Source organism: Apteryx mantelli, chromosome 13 (assembly GCF_036417845.1).
Source record: "Apteryx mantelli isolate bAptMan1 chromosome 13, bAptMan1.hap1, whole genome shotgun sequence".
Lineage (NCBI taxonomy): Eukaryota > Metazoa > Chordata > Aves > Apterygiformes > Apterygidae > Apteryx > Apteryx mantelli.
Genome location: NC_089990.1, coordinates 11,685,009 through 11,701,925, shown reverse-complemented (window position 1 = coordinate 11,701,925; position 16,917 = coordinate 11,685,009). Strand labels below are relative to the sequence as shown.

The 16,917-nt window shown below is 35.0% G+C and overlaps 1 protein-coding gene across 1 annotated transcript in view; it reads left to right on the top strand.

The window, feature by feature from the left end:
• Positions 1-614: 614 nt before the first annotated feature.
• The window catches only part of KLHL4 (kelch like family member 4), a 52,948-nt gene continuing 36,645 nt past the window's right edge, over positions 615-16,917 (top strand). The window contains exon 1 of the mRNA XM_013946354.2: positions 615-1,232. Within this exon, the coding sequence (XP_013801808.1) occupies positions 814-1,232 (419 nt within the window). The 5' untranslated portion in view covers positions 615-813. The remainder of the gene's footprint in view (positions 1,233-16,917) is intronic.

Here is a 16,917-nt window from a genome sequence, read left to right as displayed (position 1 = left end):
TCCACAGATACAGTCATTTGGGGAGCACATCTCCTCTGATTTTTACAAGCTCTCTCTCTCTCTGTTCTCATACCCCTGCGATTATATCGAAAATTCTATCTGTAGGTGAGAAAACACACACAGCTCTGCACAATGTATTCAAATGCTGCCTCTTTCTTTTAGGTAAGTACTACCACACTGAGGCCATTTGTAGGAATTTTACAGAGCAAGATAAACAAATGCAAACCTCTTAAGGAAACACATGAACTGCAGGATGATTTCACTGTGAATCGTTACCAAAAATCTGCGTAAGAACAACACAGAAGAATGCACTATAAATCTTACGTGAAATGCAGTACTGCGTATTAGCAAGCTTCAGGGAAAACCTCATGAGATAGAAAGTCTTATTACTTTATTTCTGTGTGCTTTCCTGCATCTTAAGTTGCAGTTTAAGATCCCTTAGGATCATGTGAGGCTAGGTTATATATTAGAGAGCTGTGCTATAGTGCCGTGAGTGTGTAAGCCTAGCAGCTGGGTAATGTTATGGTTGCTGCTTTCCTGTGCTAAGCTGATTTACTTGTTTAAGGTCTGACCTCATCATCCTGTCAGTATGGATTCCCACCTATACAGTTAGCAGCAGCTTAGCATCGGCTTGAGGAGCTTGCAGTATATTAATCAGAAGAGAGAGAGAGAGAGAGAGCTACCGGTATTTGTTCTTTTGTTGTCTTTTCTTAAGAAGAGGAGTTGAAACACAAGAGATAACAAAGAATCCATTTCCTTTCTGAAAGAATAGGCTTTTGTCTTTTTTTTTTCCCCCCTCCTCTCTCTGAAAAAATGTCAGTATCTGGAAAGAAAGAGTTTGATGTGAAGCAGATCCTGAGGCTCCGCTGGAGGTGGTTTAGTCACCCCTCGCAAGGCTCCACCGGCACTGGAGGCTGCCATCAGCAGGAAGGATATGAGCATAGAGGGACACCGGTTCAGAACAGGTTGAAGAACCACTCTCGGGACAGAAATGGGCTGAAGAAAAACAGCAGTCCTGTCCACCACAATATACTGGCACCTGTGCCGGGTCCAAACCCGGTGCACCACCGATCTATTCAAACCTGGCATCAACAAAATCTCATAGAACAGCTTCGATCAAATGAGGATATTCCCAAAACAAGCACAGAGGAAAACTGTGTCAAAGAAGATTCAAAAACCACACAGGAATTGCAGATGATCACAGAGGAAAATTCAGATGAATCTACAGAGAGGTAGGAGTTTTAAAGTTTGCACTTTGAAAACCATACTTCTATCCAAGTTATTCCCTAAAACCACCTCTGTTTTCACCTAGAATTCCTTCTTGCGTTAAACTCACTTTATATATGTGCACACCCACACTCACATGAATAAAAACACATTCACATTAAAAAAAAAAAAAAGGAATATTGTCATGACCTTTTGATATCTTTGCTTAACATAGATCATTTCAGAACTATTCTCTAAAAATAAAATCTGTTTGTCAAATTTTCTCTATTACAGTTTACAGCATATTAATTTATTGACTTGATTTATTATGCATAAGCACAATGAAAAAGTGAGCCTTCTGAAATACTGTCCTCATTCTGACGTTATCAATGGGTACAACTTTGACAAATGGGAACTGCTGGAGATGCACAAGCTGTGTGGTTGCCATCAGTCTGTCAGATTTCTCACTGTCTTTTCTTACTGCCTTCTTGACAAATACAATTAACCTTGAACTAAGTGAAAAGGAGGCACCATTGCTTGATTTTTCAAAGGTTTATTTGAAATCATATTACTTTCACAGCTTGTTTAGCATACTAGGAGACAAATACTTTTTGCAAGGTCAGATAATAAAATATTACAGCTATGAGACCTTAAAGGTATAAGCACAAAAGATGAGCTATTTTTAAAAATGTTAACAAAGAGAACAAAAATATGAATACAAGGCATTTGATTAAACATGCCTTATGATTGTTTATGATTTTTTTCAAAATTGTTGTCAGTATTACTAGCTTGTATGGTAACAATTTTACTCCACCTTTATCCCACCTTAGACTCAAATTATGCATTTGTAATGTGATTATTTGCACCCATATGATGGGATTGCTATCTGTCTTTGGGAATAATTTAGGATATTTACATTGTACTTAAATACAAATCTATCTTACTTGAAGTTATAGTTTCTCTCAGTAAAACAAAGCTGACAGTTTGTGTATTTTTAGCAGTTGTTATTCTTCAAGTTGTGCATCTGGTATAGGGAACATCTGCAGTCTGAACAGCAGAAAATGCATTCCAAAACATCATTTTGAAAAGTTCTAGTAGTCAATTTGTACTACATAAATTCATTACAAAATAAAATTAATGAGGTAAGAATGTAATAGTTCTGTATGTTTACTACTGTACTGGTTTGTAATGAGTCAGAAACACACTCTTAGTATATTTTAAATGACAATACAAATTTCCTAAAAATATAAATTGGCAATTATAGGCACACATTAGAAAGAAAGCCAGTTTAATCTGAGGAAGATTAACGAACACTGAATTAACAAAATAACACTGTATCTATATCATGTAAAGAAGAAGAAAAAAGCATAATGCATTCAGTTTGGAAGGTATTAAGGTACTGTCTTCTAAAATAAGATGTGACATTTTTCTCCATCTATATATGGACTTTCTGCTAAGACCTCATGAAATTTTGTGCCTTCGTATTCATTCAAATCTAGGTTCTTCTCTTGAGTTGTTTAAATTTGCAGCTTTTTAGAAAAGTTTTGGGATGTATATATCTCATAAAGCATTGCTATATTCAAGTAAATGTATTTTTTGTAAAGTTATCAGTAGAAGCTTGTTATGCATGTTGTATGTTAAAGCCTATCATAAAGCATCTTAAAAGGTTAAATTTCTAAGAAATTCATTAAAAAGCAGTGAATTACTATGAGTTACACTATAAGTAAAATTTTATGTCAAGGAAATAAAATAGATCATTAAAGAAACCCTAGCTGAGCTATGTACCAAAAAAATTCTAAGTAAACCATCATTCTCCTCCCCTACAGCATCCAATGCAGGCCACACAAGAATTAATTTGTTTGGATAGGAATGAAATATAGGGCATGCTTTAGTCATAGCAAATAAAGAGAAGAAGCCTTACTTCTTCAGTAAAGGTTGCTGAATCTATTTTCATCTTTTTAGAACAATACCTCTTCTTGTACTTTTGAAATCATCCTTTTAAATCATACTGGGCCTGGTCCTTCTTTGAAAATTCCAGGTAGCCACAACTGATTTCAATCAATGGAGTCTGCAAGTGATTAACACCTCTGAAAAACCAGGCATTTACAGGATCACCTAACACCATCCTTCTACACTATTAAAGCCACAGCATAATGAACTTTACAATTATTGCAGCCATGTGTTCTTCCACATTCATTCCTGAGTACACCAAAGACAATCTCAAATAAACTTTGCTTTTATTCCATAAAAGAAATCATATCTTCAGACCACTCATCTTTAATCATGCCTGAGCTTACCTCTGCCTGAAGAAGCCCCATTTTTAGTTGGATGCCAAAGCAGCACAAAATGAGCACACTGCTATGTGAGTGCTTTGACATCAAAAATAGTGGTAAAGAATAGGAAATCATACAAATATCTCTATCACGAGCACACTATGAAAGCAATTTCTTTTAGCAGCCTAATGCTTCTTACCAGAAAGCTTTGGAAACAAGAAAACAATTTTCTTAATTTCTTCAGAAAACCTTGAGATGCCTTTTTTTAGAAACCTAGGAGTTATGCTTTCAGTGATGTAAATATAGCACACTGAGTTTTGATGAAATAAGGGTGGTTTACTAAGGAGGAAGCCTAAATGAGAAAGTTCCAAAAAATAGTTCCGTTATGAATATGCTATCATGAATACATTCACTTGATTCTGCTTTTTTAATCTTTGTTGGTACTCCAGTATCTGAAATAACTAAGGCAAGACTTAAAGAAATCCTTTCTATCAGTGAAAGGGATAAGTCTATTACATAATATGGACTCCCATCTGCACATAAGCTATATTTCAGGCATTTGTTGTTTTAATTCTGACAAACAGGCTTATTCCTGGATGATATCCCATGACACCCGACAAAGTAAATGAGAGCTTGAGTGCTCAAAACTCATTAGTTTTTTACTAATAGTAGCCAATGAAAATGTGACCAACCAATACCTGCTGGGTGCATAAAGAAAGATTGCTTATTGGCACAAGATTAAGTAAAACTGTGTCAGTATGCAAAGCATTGCAATCACATGACAAGTGAAAGTATGCAGTGGGGGCTCTTGGATTTGTGTGAACCTTATTTGACAGAAGTCTATAGTGGAAAATGGGCTATGCAAAAGAAAAACCTCAATTCCTAAGAATTTATGGATCAATCTCTAAAATTTCTTTAAGGATTTCTAAGTTCTCCAAAAATCATAAATAGTGAAAGGTCTCCCAGCATGTTTGGGGACCTTCTTATCAATTGTTACTAGGGGAACATCCTCAAGAGAGATCAGTTGATCTTCTGGAAGCATCTAAAATGATTGGTCTTACTGGTTATAAGGAAACAATTATTCTTATGAGAGTTTCATCTGTAGTTTTGAAAAAAGCCTAACAGTGGGAGACAATACCTTTCATTGACCTGGTCTGATTCTCATCAACCTACTGCTTGAATGAGGATTAGGATCTGTTCACAGGTGAAAAATGGAGAAAACAGCAAAATAAATAAAAGATCTTAGTATCTATTCAGTATTTGCACACTATTTCCCACTGTAAAACATTATGGTATTACTGGGCTGATAGTACAGCTAAACCTGCAGAGAATGGCCATGCAAATAAACAGCAAAAATGTTCAAAGATTTTCGGTTTGATTAAGATAGTAGGAGCTTAAGTGATCTCTGAAACAACGCATGGTAAATAAACTGTGAATTGCTACTGGTTGAGAAGCGATGATTGTGAATTTTGTGCACCTTAGATAGTCTGTTGGTGATCATCTTGGGTCTTCTCCGTCTTATCTGGAATCTGTTGAACTTTAATCTTCTCCATCATGGAGACCAAAATTCCTGAAAGTAGGCCTCATTTCTTTCAAAGAAAGTTTTCTGGCAGTGTTCCAGAGACATCAAAGAAAACTCTGAGGATTTGATTGCTGGATTTTGTTTACTGGTATAAAAAAACTTTGTTCTTGTGCATAATACACAAATACACACTTGTGCACACAAATGGAGAAAGCACTGATACCTCCTAAGAACAATAATCCTTGATATTGAATTATATTGATTACTTCTGTTGATTAAATTCTGGGCTCACAAGCATGTCTATATAAACCTCTTGTTTTTCTTTGTTTCTTTTAATATAGTATATAATAATTTGCATAAGTGTATGTATTATGCATTAGTCATATTTTATTTTGTTTCCCAAAATATTTCCTTACATTTATAGCATACAGCATATACCCACAGTTCTAGATATATCCTCTATTCTATATGACACCACTCACAACTGTTTAATTGAAGTATTTAGTGGAAACTCAGTTTTTGTAAATATGCACCCTATGCCTAGTATTTGCATTATGCTACATCGTCACATCAATTTAAGCATGCTTGCTGGGAAATATATTATGATTCTATTGGTGTAGTATTAAAAAAAGCCCAAGACCATGTGCGCTGGTAAAGTATGTCTACCTCTTTTTCTAGTTGCCCAAAGACAGATTTCAGGAATGAATGTAGCATCTGTCATATTTCTCTTATGCATTTTTCTGCTTGAAAAGTTGCTGACTCTAGTTTTGCTAAACATACATGCTTTCTAATTTTCCATATGAGAGAGAATATACTTCTAATTTGTTTTAGTGGAATCTTTCTATGCCATAATCCAAACAGTTGTTCATGATGTAGAAGGAGGAGTATCCTCTTAATTGAAGCAGTGCATTTTCTATAGTTTCTATTTATGAAGTTATATTATTTTGGTTTCCCTTGCCCTCTCTGACATACACATAAATGCACACATATATACACAACTGTTTCACATATTCCCTATAACAGGGGTTTCCCAGAGTTCTTTCATCTTTATTTCCAGTAGCAGATAATAGCCTTGGCTCACATTTTAGGGTGAAATAAAGGTATGTAAAAGAAAAAAAATACCCTTTTTATTGTTGCAGCATCCCAAGAGACTTGGAGAGACTGGAACACTGAAGAGGTGGAAATGAATAAATCAGTGAGCAGTGCCTGACCCCAATTTCTTGCCTATGCGATGCCATTTTTTTCTCAGCTGATGTGGCACAGGCCAACGGCACATGCGGTCATGTTTCCTTTTGCTGAGCGCTCTTTTGGGGAGAGTCATTACACTATGGCTTTGTCATGCCCTCTGAGGTTTATAACAGATATTCAGTGAATGTTAATGTTCAGTGCAACATGATGTCTGCTTTATTTTTCAATACAAAACTTCAGTTTCAAAAAATAAAAAGGGATAATTTCCCTGGTGGAAACAGAACATACGAATTATTCCATAAAACCATTGGTCAAAACAGATTTTTTTTTTCGCATTAAGACTACAGTTCTGTGTACCCAAATAAACAAAGTACTACGCCTGATTCATGAGAATGATTGAAAATGAATGACAATGCATCAGTTTTCCAATTTTACCTGGTATATGAATGTACCATGATGTATCCTTTGCAGAGAAGATGATAAAGGACTGCATGCAGAGTAGTACATCATGACAGTATTTCCCCCTCCTGAATAAGAAATCAGTCTTGTAAACTATGTCTGATGCCTAAGGTAAAAGTTTAGAAATGAGTATTCCATCTTTCAGTCTTTTTTCAGAAATCTTATGTTACAGAACTTCTATCATTTCCATTTCTTGTCTCCTGACACTCTCCAGGATGTCTGTCTACTTTTAGTGCTGTGGTCAGAACTGGATACATTCTGGTTAAAGCCTGACAATTCTGGAGTAGAGGGCAGGATTACTTACATATCATTCTGACTAAAATCCCATTTGAATATCCTATTTGGTGTTTTTTGTCAACAACATGATGTCATTGCTTATAGCTGGTTTGTGATTCATCATAGCTCCCCTAACCTTTACTGAAGCCCTGTTCCCTAAACCACCTGTACATTTTTGCACTTATTTATTCCTAAATATAGTTTCCTAAACATAGAAGAATCTGCATCCTCATGCATGCAACATAAAAAATTGAGTAACATACAAATCCAATAATATAAAAATAGTAGGGATTTCACTGAATTGTATGCCATGCATGGACTTTTTATGTATGTAACATTAGCTATAACTAGATAACCCTAGACCTAACAATGACTTCCAATAAGCATATTTTCAGTTAGGATATGATCACCTTGAAGAATATGATCAATATCATCCCAATGCACATGAAAGTCTGAAAAGTTGATGTGCATACTCTACCATTTAAAGGAAAGGCAACAATCCACGTTTTCTTTAGCTCCCGTCTCTCATGCACATGCTGACAGGAGATTGCACTATAGTAAGTTAGTGTTTATGTTTTATTTATACCTCTGTACTGCATAAAAGATATTTCATGCTTTAAATGGTGTATATGATCCAGTCCTACACAGATTCAATAGTATGCATATAACATTATGTGCAAGCATAACTTTTTCTTGCACTGTGTCCAAAAGTTACCATACATCCTCAGTATTTCTACATGAAATAAAATCAACTAAAGGATATTATTAAAGCATCTATATGTGATGATATAAGTAGTAACATTTTAATATTTTTCTACACTATTGCAATCTCACAACCATATTATACAAGAAAACAGAAGATCCAAAGAGAAAAGATCTGTTTCCAAATGTTTGATTGTCTACATTTTAATACACATTTCAGATTTTTTTATTTTTAAAACTTTCTCTTCACAAGAGCAGCCTGTCTATATACTCTGAGCCAGAACTTGCTTACTTATTTGCTTTAAAATTTACAACAATTAAATTCATATTCAGCAATATATTTTAAAAAGATGATTCTATGTCAGTCTACTATGGATTGCTGAAATGCTTCATTACTACCTCAGGGACAAGCAAAAACTAATTGTCTACTAAAGATGACCTTTAACTAAAGGTCAAAAAATGAATTTAAAACTGGGGACATTTAAAATGGGTCATAGATATTGTAGCTGATCTCTCTGAAGTGATGCTTTGTACAGGTCATGTGGCATTTCAATATTTTAAAGGAGTGAAAGAGAAGTTGGCAGCTGGGGAGCAGCGATGACGTTCTGGGCAGTGATGGTTGATGAACACCCTATTGGCATCAATGAGATGCTGCATCTGCTGGTGCCAGAGTTTACTTTAGCTTTACTTATGAATTGAACAATGCACATATAGCACATGGGGTAATTAGTAAAATTAAGCTGAATTTTAATAGCATTTTACTTTAATTCATTCTCAACTGGACAAAAAATACAGGTGAGAGTAACCAGGAAAGTTTTCCTTTGATATCCAATGTTTACTAAGTGTGGAAACATTGGGAAGTTACAGTAAGTGGCATCTGATGCAGAATTAAAATTTAAGAGCGGATTTACCTTTTTCATAGAAGTGGATAACGTGCAAGGAGGCAAAGGACTTTTTAGGTGAAGGGGGAATGTAATGAACAATGTTGAATAAAGTTATTCAGACAAAATAAACGCTGTTGCCTCATACAAAGGCTCCTAGTACAGAAATTAGAATCAATATGGCTCAAATGCATCCTCAGCAGATTTTATTTCTACTTTGTCCTTCTACAGTGACATCTTGTGATGAACTTGAAAGGGCAAAAACTACGCGAAATTAAAGTGGGCTGAAAGAGTTATTAAAGACTAAAGGAAGAAATTGGTTTGCATTTTGAAATGCATTTTATGTTTAGTTTCTGGATGGAGTAGATATTTATCCAAAACAATCTTTTTCATAACTACAAAAATAGAATCATAGAATAATTTAAAACTGAAAGGACCTCTGAATGTCATATAGTCTAACACCTCCTCTTAAAGCAAGCTACGGTGAGAAATAATATGACTTATAAAAGCACAGAATATTTTACAGGCTTATATTTAACATGCACAGCTGTCATAAATGAAGTATCACAGGCAAGGGAGAAAACCTACCATTTAATACTAATTTAAGAAACTATGACCATTCTACCCATTTCAAAACAATTTCTTTATGATTCAATTATCTTCTCATTTCCACGTGGCTTGCTCTTAGCAAAGACAGGTGTTAAATTACTTTTTAAAGAGTTATTAGTTTTTAAAATCATTTCTTAATGTCTCCAGAAAGAAGTTAAGGATATGATTAAACACATGTGACATGCAGAGCAGTAAGACTGTTTTTACAGACATACTGAGCATATGCAATTTTGAAATCAACAGGAAATTGCATGATTGCTCAAGCATTTTTTAAAAAAGGGAAGAGACATGGGCTTAATTTGAAAGCTACCACTAGAAAGGACTTTGAAAGAAAAGGACAGTTTATTTTCACAATTGTTTTGTGTCTGAATTGTTTGCTTCTGAACTATATGAAATACTGTGACCAATGAGGAATATTACTAAAATCTTTCATGTTTAAAGAAATACAGGGATATGTTTGTTATAGTCAAACAGCTAGAGTAAGCCTAATACATACCAATTTGATTTGGCTCCTTTCATTCTGCTAGAAAAAATTAATGATACTATATTTAGAGAATGACCATTTCAGGTGATTTGATGAAGAATATGGCTTGTTTATAATAACTGCAGGTATATGGGCCAAATGAATGCAAATATCATGCTAAGGTACTATCCAGATTCACAAAATGATCTTAAGGGAAGTACAGGGAGTAAACATAAAAAATAATCTAGAAACAAAAATGATAACAAAATTTCTTCCTGTGAGGAGTCAGACTCCACCTCAGCTATGCTGGCAGGAGAACTTGTCACTCAGCTCTGCCAATGAATCTTCTTCCAGTGCGCTCCCTCCTCCCCTTTGCCAGGAAATGCTCTGTTAGTCAAAACACAGTTCAAAGCTAATTAAAACAGCTAGAACAAGATCTTACAACCTGGCTCTTCCTAAGAATTGTGCCTGTGCAACAATAGTTTGCATAAAACATCTTCCATTTAATTCTTGTAACAGTTCTCCTTCTATACTATGAGTCAGGATATTTCACTAAAAATCTGTCTACTGCTCATAAGTAAAAAGGAAGATAACTAAAGGTATTTAAAGCAATACCCTACCTTGTAGCTGTTACTTCATTTGAGGTTTAAATATATGATACAGTATTTAAATGACTACAGTTTTAAAAGGTTTGTCAAGAAATAGGTTACTGTATCCTCATATTGTGTTCTACAGTTGCATGAGATGGCCTTATTTAGAAATGAAACAATATATGATGTTTCCTTCATCATTTGCTGAACTAAAACCCATTTAGACTAAACAAACATATTCATTGGAAAAGAGAGCAATGAATGACATGCAATTCCTTTTTCGGTTTTCCTATGTATATTTTGAAAAAGTTTGGGCAAGAATCTAGAGATCTTACCTATATATTAATATTCGATTTAATCAAATTCAAGCTCTGTCAGCCACCTTTTAATTTTTTAAATATATGACTTTATGACTAGTTGCATTAGGATCTGAAATTCATGATCCATGGGTTCTATTTCAGAAATAAACTCAGAGGAATCACTTAGTCTCTTGGTATCATAGTTTACTCATATCCCAGAATCACAGAATAATTGGGGTTGGAAGGGGCTGCTAGAGATCATCTGGTCCAACCCTCCTACTCAAGCAGGGTCACCCAGAGCAGGTTGCCCAGGACCATGTCCAGTCAGGTTTTGAATATCTCCAAGGATGGAGACTCCACAGCCTCTCTGGGGACCTACTCCAGCGTTCACCCACCCTCAAGGTAAAGATGTGCTTTATTGTGCTCAATGGAATTTCCTGTGTTTCTGTTTGTGCCCTTTGCCTCTCTTCCTGTGAGGGTGTTAAAGATAGGTCATGTTAGAAATAAGTATTTGATATCTGCTTCCTAGGGACAGAATAAGAACTGATCAACCATAATTTTCTGCAAAGTGCTACTAAAATGCAAAACAATACATGTATGTTGTGACTGATGCAGTGTACTATATAGCTGCATGGCTTTTCTGCTTATAACAATAATTATCACAAAAATCAAAGGTTACTACTTTAACTAAAAGTTTTCTGTTACAACAAGCAGATGCAAACACCAGTATAGTTACTACAAAATGTTTTGAATGACCAACGTAGATGGGATACATTAGAGAAAATGGACAGGCACTGTCATGATTTGCTATGCTTTGGTTTACCTGATAAATTAGAAGTCAAAAGGGAGGCATTCTTGCAAGACTTGAGTATTTTCAAGCCTGTTCATTTTAATAAAGGTGGAGAAAATGAAGAACTTTTTGGAACTGGGCAATATACCTTGATTTAAATGGAAATCATGTGCAAACCACTAAGAAATCCTAGGAGTTGTAGAAAAGCTATTTTAAGCTATTACATATGATTGCGTTGCTAGGGAAACCTCTTTTACAGTGTTCACTTAGCACAGATGCGTAGGAAAGCTCTGGGTCTCTATGTCATATCATTTTAGAATGCTTTAGAATGTGAAGAAACAGAGATGCACATGTACGCATATGCAGAGAGGACAAAAATACCTCCACGGTTTTATCTTAGTCATGTTCTATGTCTTCACTAGAAGTTTTTCCATTTCTGCCATGGCCACCGTGATAAAGCAAAAGCTTTGCAATTAAAAACTTCTGTTTCCAGATGAGGATGTTTGTTCAAATATTACCTTTGGTTTTGATCCATTTGAGTTCACATTTTAAATAATCATCTGTTTGGGACAAAAGACTTGCCTTTGTTCTATATTTAATGTAGTGAATGTGGCAGGAATAAGTCGAGATCTGGTGGTGCCATTTCTGGCCCACTGTTTTGACAGATGCGGCTTGTCAAAGCATGTTGTGTAGCCTGCTCTATGCAGACTCTATTGGACATGTTCTGCATTCTCCCTTTACCTCCTTACTACCCATGGAGCTGACAAACTGTGTGGCAGTCTACCATGCAGTCTATCGTGATTAGAGACCAGCCCGTCTCTCTGTTGAGCAGACAAAAGGGCTCAGGTCTTTTCCACCAACACCTCTTCCAGGGTATACATTAACTATTCCAACCTCTTCCCAGCTGTGGGTAAAGTTAGCTCCAAGCAAAGGTATAGCCTTTTCTTTTTCAGAGAGCTACAGCTCCGGAAATCTAGAAAACAAAGGATTTAAATGATTGAGAAATAATTCATTTTTCAAATCCTATAATATTTCAGTCTCTTGACTTTTAGTGACCTTCTTTATAATTTGTGGAATTGCTTATTATTACTATATAGCATTATTTACTGTTGGTGCAGATCCAACTACAAAGAACGTGCATTCTCACTCTGTCTATACAAGCAAGGTACTTCAAAATGGTAGTAATACAATTCATGAATTCAGCTATGTGCATCGCAACCCCCTTGCAGGCTGGGCCTGCAAATCCATGCAGAATCATATTTTGTGATACAGTCACATCACAGGTATATAGCTAGTCCTAAGAGTATGCTGTGAACTCAGGAAACAGCATTTGAAAGGTTTTTTATTGGACCATATGGCATGCCAGTAACCAGTGTTTTGAGTACTGGAGTTCTAAGAGATCTTGAAAGATTTACTTACAAGTTAAGAATGGTTTTTAGTTTGAACCTTCCTCAAAAAACCCCCCAGAAAATAAAATCTACCAGAAAATTGAGCTCATCTAAGAATGTCCTCACACCATTATGCGCTATTAAAGGTTCTTTGGTATTATTTGTTCAATTTAGAATATAAAGAGTAAAGCAAAAAGACACTTGCTGTTAAAGAAGATCATGAAGATCTTAACTGAACTGAAAATGTTATACTGTTTGGAATTACATTTATAATGGATATCTATTGAAGTAACCAAACATTAATAAGTATAGAACCCAAACATGCCACTGTTGCCTATTTGTGAACTATAGTGATATTAAAATATTGCTGGATAACAGAAGAGAAAGAAAGAGATACCAGGTTAGACATCTGTAGATTCTTAGAATCACCAAAATAAGTTTAGGCTAGGTTAGGAATAGGCAGGAATTGATTCTCACTATAAAGTAATCTAATTGGAGTAATGAAAATCATCATTTAATTTGGACATCATACCACAGTACTACATCAGCTTTAATTCAAAACATAGGTAAACATTGAACCATGATTGTAAGAGTTTTAAGTCAAACATAAATAAGTATCTTTTAGCACAATACTTTGTTAAAAGCATTTAAGGATGGAAATGTTTGTTCTGAGTCATGATTTTTAGTTTCACATAGGGCATTCATAGAAGACTGACTCCAGTCTATCCAGCTGATCATTCATCTTACAGAAAACCACATGTAAAGCTAGAAATTCCCTTCTATGCCATTACTTACAAAAAAATCACACTTCTTCTGCATGCAAGTTCAGTGGCTTAGAATGGACTTTTGAACTTTCTGTCTGAGATGCTTGACCTAGTAAAATCATTCAGCAGTATAGCCAGTTCAGTCTCTGGATATATCTTGTCACAGGAGATTTACAAACTGTCTAAGACAGCTTCCTGGGAAGTTACAGCCTTGCAACCATGCAGGAGTCAGACTGTTCAATCGGAACAGAATGAAGGCAGTGAGAGAAGGACACAAAGAAACAAGGTTGTTAGACTAATTTTTTGTCTTTGTTTGTTTTTTTCATTCAGTGAAAGGTTCCCACATTCATCTATAAAGAAATTTAGAGTGGCTTTCAGCTATAATATGCCAATAAAGTTGCTCAGCCTGAAGCTCCCATGAGATGCCTCAAAACAAGAGAGCTCAAAACGTGCTTCTCACTTCCTCTTCAGAGAAATTCAATATGTAGCTCAATTACTAGTTAGCTGTTTAAATTAGAGCTTCGTTACACTGTTTCACTTAGGTTACAGTGAATTCAAACCCGAATTAACAAAAGCGCGAAGTCAGGACCAGAAGCACAGTGTAGCCTGCTTAGGCAGTAAAGTGGTAACGCTCTTATATATTTACTAATATTCTCTGGACTGACTTTTATTTGGACATCTGGAAGTATTTCCTTATATATTTTAAACAAAATATCATGTTAATACCTAATTGTGCGTTTTCATGAGTTTTTTTCTTTTAAGTCTCTACAATTCATAATATATCCTTTGTGTCCCATATGTCAAACAATTAAATAAAAAGGCCTTTATTTCATTTCTGCTGGCTACCACTGTTACATTTCATAAATCAGTTGATGGTAAACACTTCACAACTTTTTTTTTAATCTTTCCTAATAAGTGACATTCAATCATAACCATATTTAAAAATAATTTTGAAAAAAATATAGCTGAAAAGTGGAATTTCTAATTTCTAAATTTCTAACTTTCTCATCTGTTACTTTTTTCTTCTATAAGTTGTTGTCATCTTTTTGATTATCCTAAACTCCATATATTCTCTCTTGAAAGCAAGAGTAGCTTGCAATATAGAATATTTGGCTCAAAAGGAGAAAGACTTGCAGTATATGAAGGAGATCTGTCCACTCATGGCGAGGTAGAAAGGGTCTTGACCCTACAAATACTGTTTTGAGTTTGCCTGTTCAATTTAATGAATCAATATTTCTCATTGAATTTGAAGGGAACATCAATTTCTTCAATAAAGAGGTGTTCAATAGGTAGTGTCCAGAAAAAAGCGAGCAAAAAACGCTGACCTGCACTTAAAACACTTTACTAATACTTATTTTATTTTCTCTCTGGTGGAAAAATGGTGAACAGGAACATAATAGAATATATATTATGACAAAGATTACACCACTAACAGCAGCTTCTCCAGGTCATAAGAGAAAACTGTGTGAGAAACTGAGCAACCTCTCAAGAGGTCGTGATAGTTTCCAAAGAGGAGAGTATCTCTTCAACAGCTTTAATCAATTGTCTTAAATCAGTTCTCGGTTCTCTTAACTTCTCTGAGGCTAAAAAATTTAACCTCAGAAAAATGTTGAAGTTAGAGGAGCTCAGCTTTCTGTGGCTGAGACTGTTCCATATACCTGATTTTCTTTCCCATGATACCCCAGTGGTAGAGCAGCACACACCTTGGCAATGCTTCTCAAAATTTAGCCAATCTTGTTTCACACAGTTAGAACTTTGCCTAGGATCCTCAATTCTGCTCTGCATTTTTAATGTTTCATTCCATATCTTGAGTACATATATTAAAATTAAGTTCTTTCAAAAACATTTCAAAATGAAAAAATATTGTTCCTAATTCTATATAAACGAGTATTGCACTTTTTTTTCCTCCCCTTGATAAATTTTTTCTGGGCAACCTTTAAAAAATTAGCTGGTAAACAGATACGTGTTTACAAAAAAGATATTTAAAGCCTTTTTTCTCTCCAAACCAGAGATTTGGAATCCCCATTAAATATACTATTATCACTTTCGAGTTTTTCAAATTACTAAGTGTTGCAGGATCACAGGATAATTCAGGTTGGACAAGACCTCAGCAGGTCTCTAGCCCAGCTCAAAGCAAGGTCAGCTGTGAGATCAGATCAGGTTCTTCAGAGCTTTACCCAGTCTGGTCCTGGAAACCTCGAAGGATGGAGACTGCACAACCTCTCTGGGCATTTTGTAAAGCTGATTAAAATGAAGAAGCACTGTGACTGGTGAACGGACTTAAGGTGTAGATTAATCTTGGGACTACATTTTCGCTGAAACAATGTAAAGCAATCTAAATAATCAATTCCATTTTCAGGAGTCAGAAAACAAATCGAAGCAAAGATTTGTCTTTTCTATAAAGATTAGCTATGCTAGCATATTATCATATGCTTCATTCTGTTGTTACTATATTACAACGTCAGCAAGAGAAGTGATACATATTTTATTGAATAAATGATAAAATTGCTCTGTTAGTTTTTATAAGGTCATATTATAATGTGATTTTGCCTCCCTCCACCCTAGAATAGTGAATACTACAGGCACCTCAAGGAAACTATTCCAAAAAAGAAAATATAAGGAAATGCCATCCCCTGAACAAAACACTCTCTACTTCTCTTTGAATTGGGCAATACTACCCTTCAATTAATGTACGGAATAACTGTGCATACAGTCCTCTTCTCAGCAGCCATTTCTTAAGCTCCTTTCTGAAGCATAACACTAGCTCTTTGACCTTTTTCTAAAGTGGGGCCCTACTGAAATCTGTCAGCTGCAAGTCTATTCTGTGGATTTCCAACTTTATAACAAGTGTGTTTTAAAACTTGAAACTACAACTCAAGGATTACTATTAATAAGGAAAATTCTGATCACCTAACTTTTTTAATTCAGTATTTGTCTATCATTACTCCTATTTTAAAGTTCTAGCAGCTGACTAATATGTAGTACTAGTACCTTAGCATTCTTCAATAAACACAAATAAAAATAATCTAATTTGGTTATTGCCAACGCATTTTTACACTCTGAATCACTTAGATCATACATCTAATTTTCTTCAAAATCTGCACATACATTCAAAATAGAGTATTGTAATTTTTAGGCTTTGATGACAACCTGGGCCAAAATATACATTACAGAGTTTAGATCTTAGTTATTATTATATACTTTCTAAGAAGGAAAAATATGACCTCACTAAAATAAACCCTCATTCTTTTTCACATATAAGCTGGACTTATGTTTCAGGATGGGTAAGCAATCTTATGCTAATAAGTATGAAATACCTTTCCAGTGACTTCCTGTAAGAAGGTTTTTGTGGTCTTATTTACATATCTATAAAACTACGGTATGCAATTGATTTGGATGGATCAATTCATTTCAAATTGTAGTATAAGCCTTGCCAGCAATTAAGAATGTGCTTTCCTTTCCTAAAATACCCTTTAATGGCTGTTACAGTTTATAATTAAGAATACC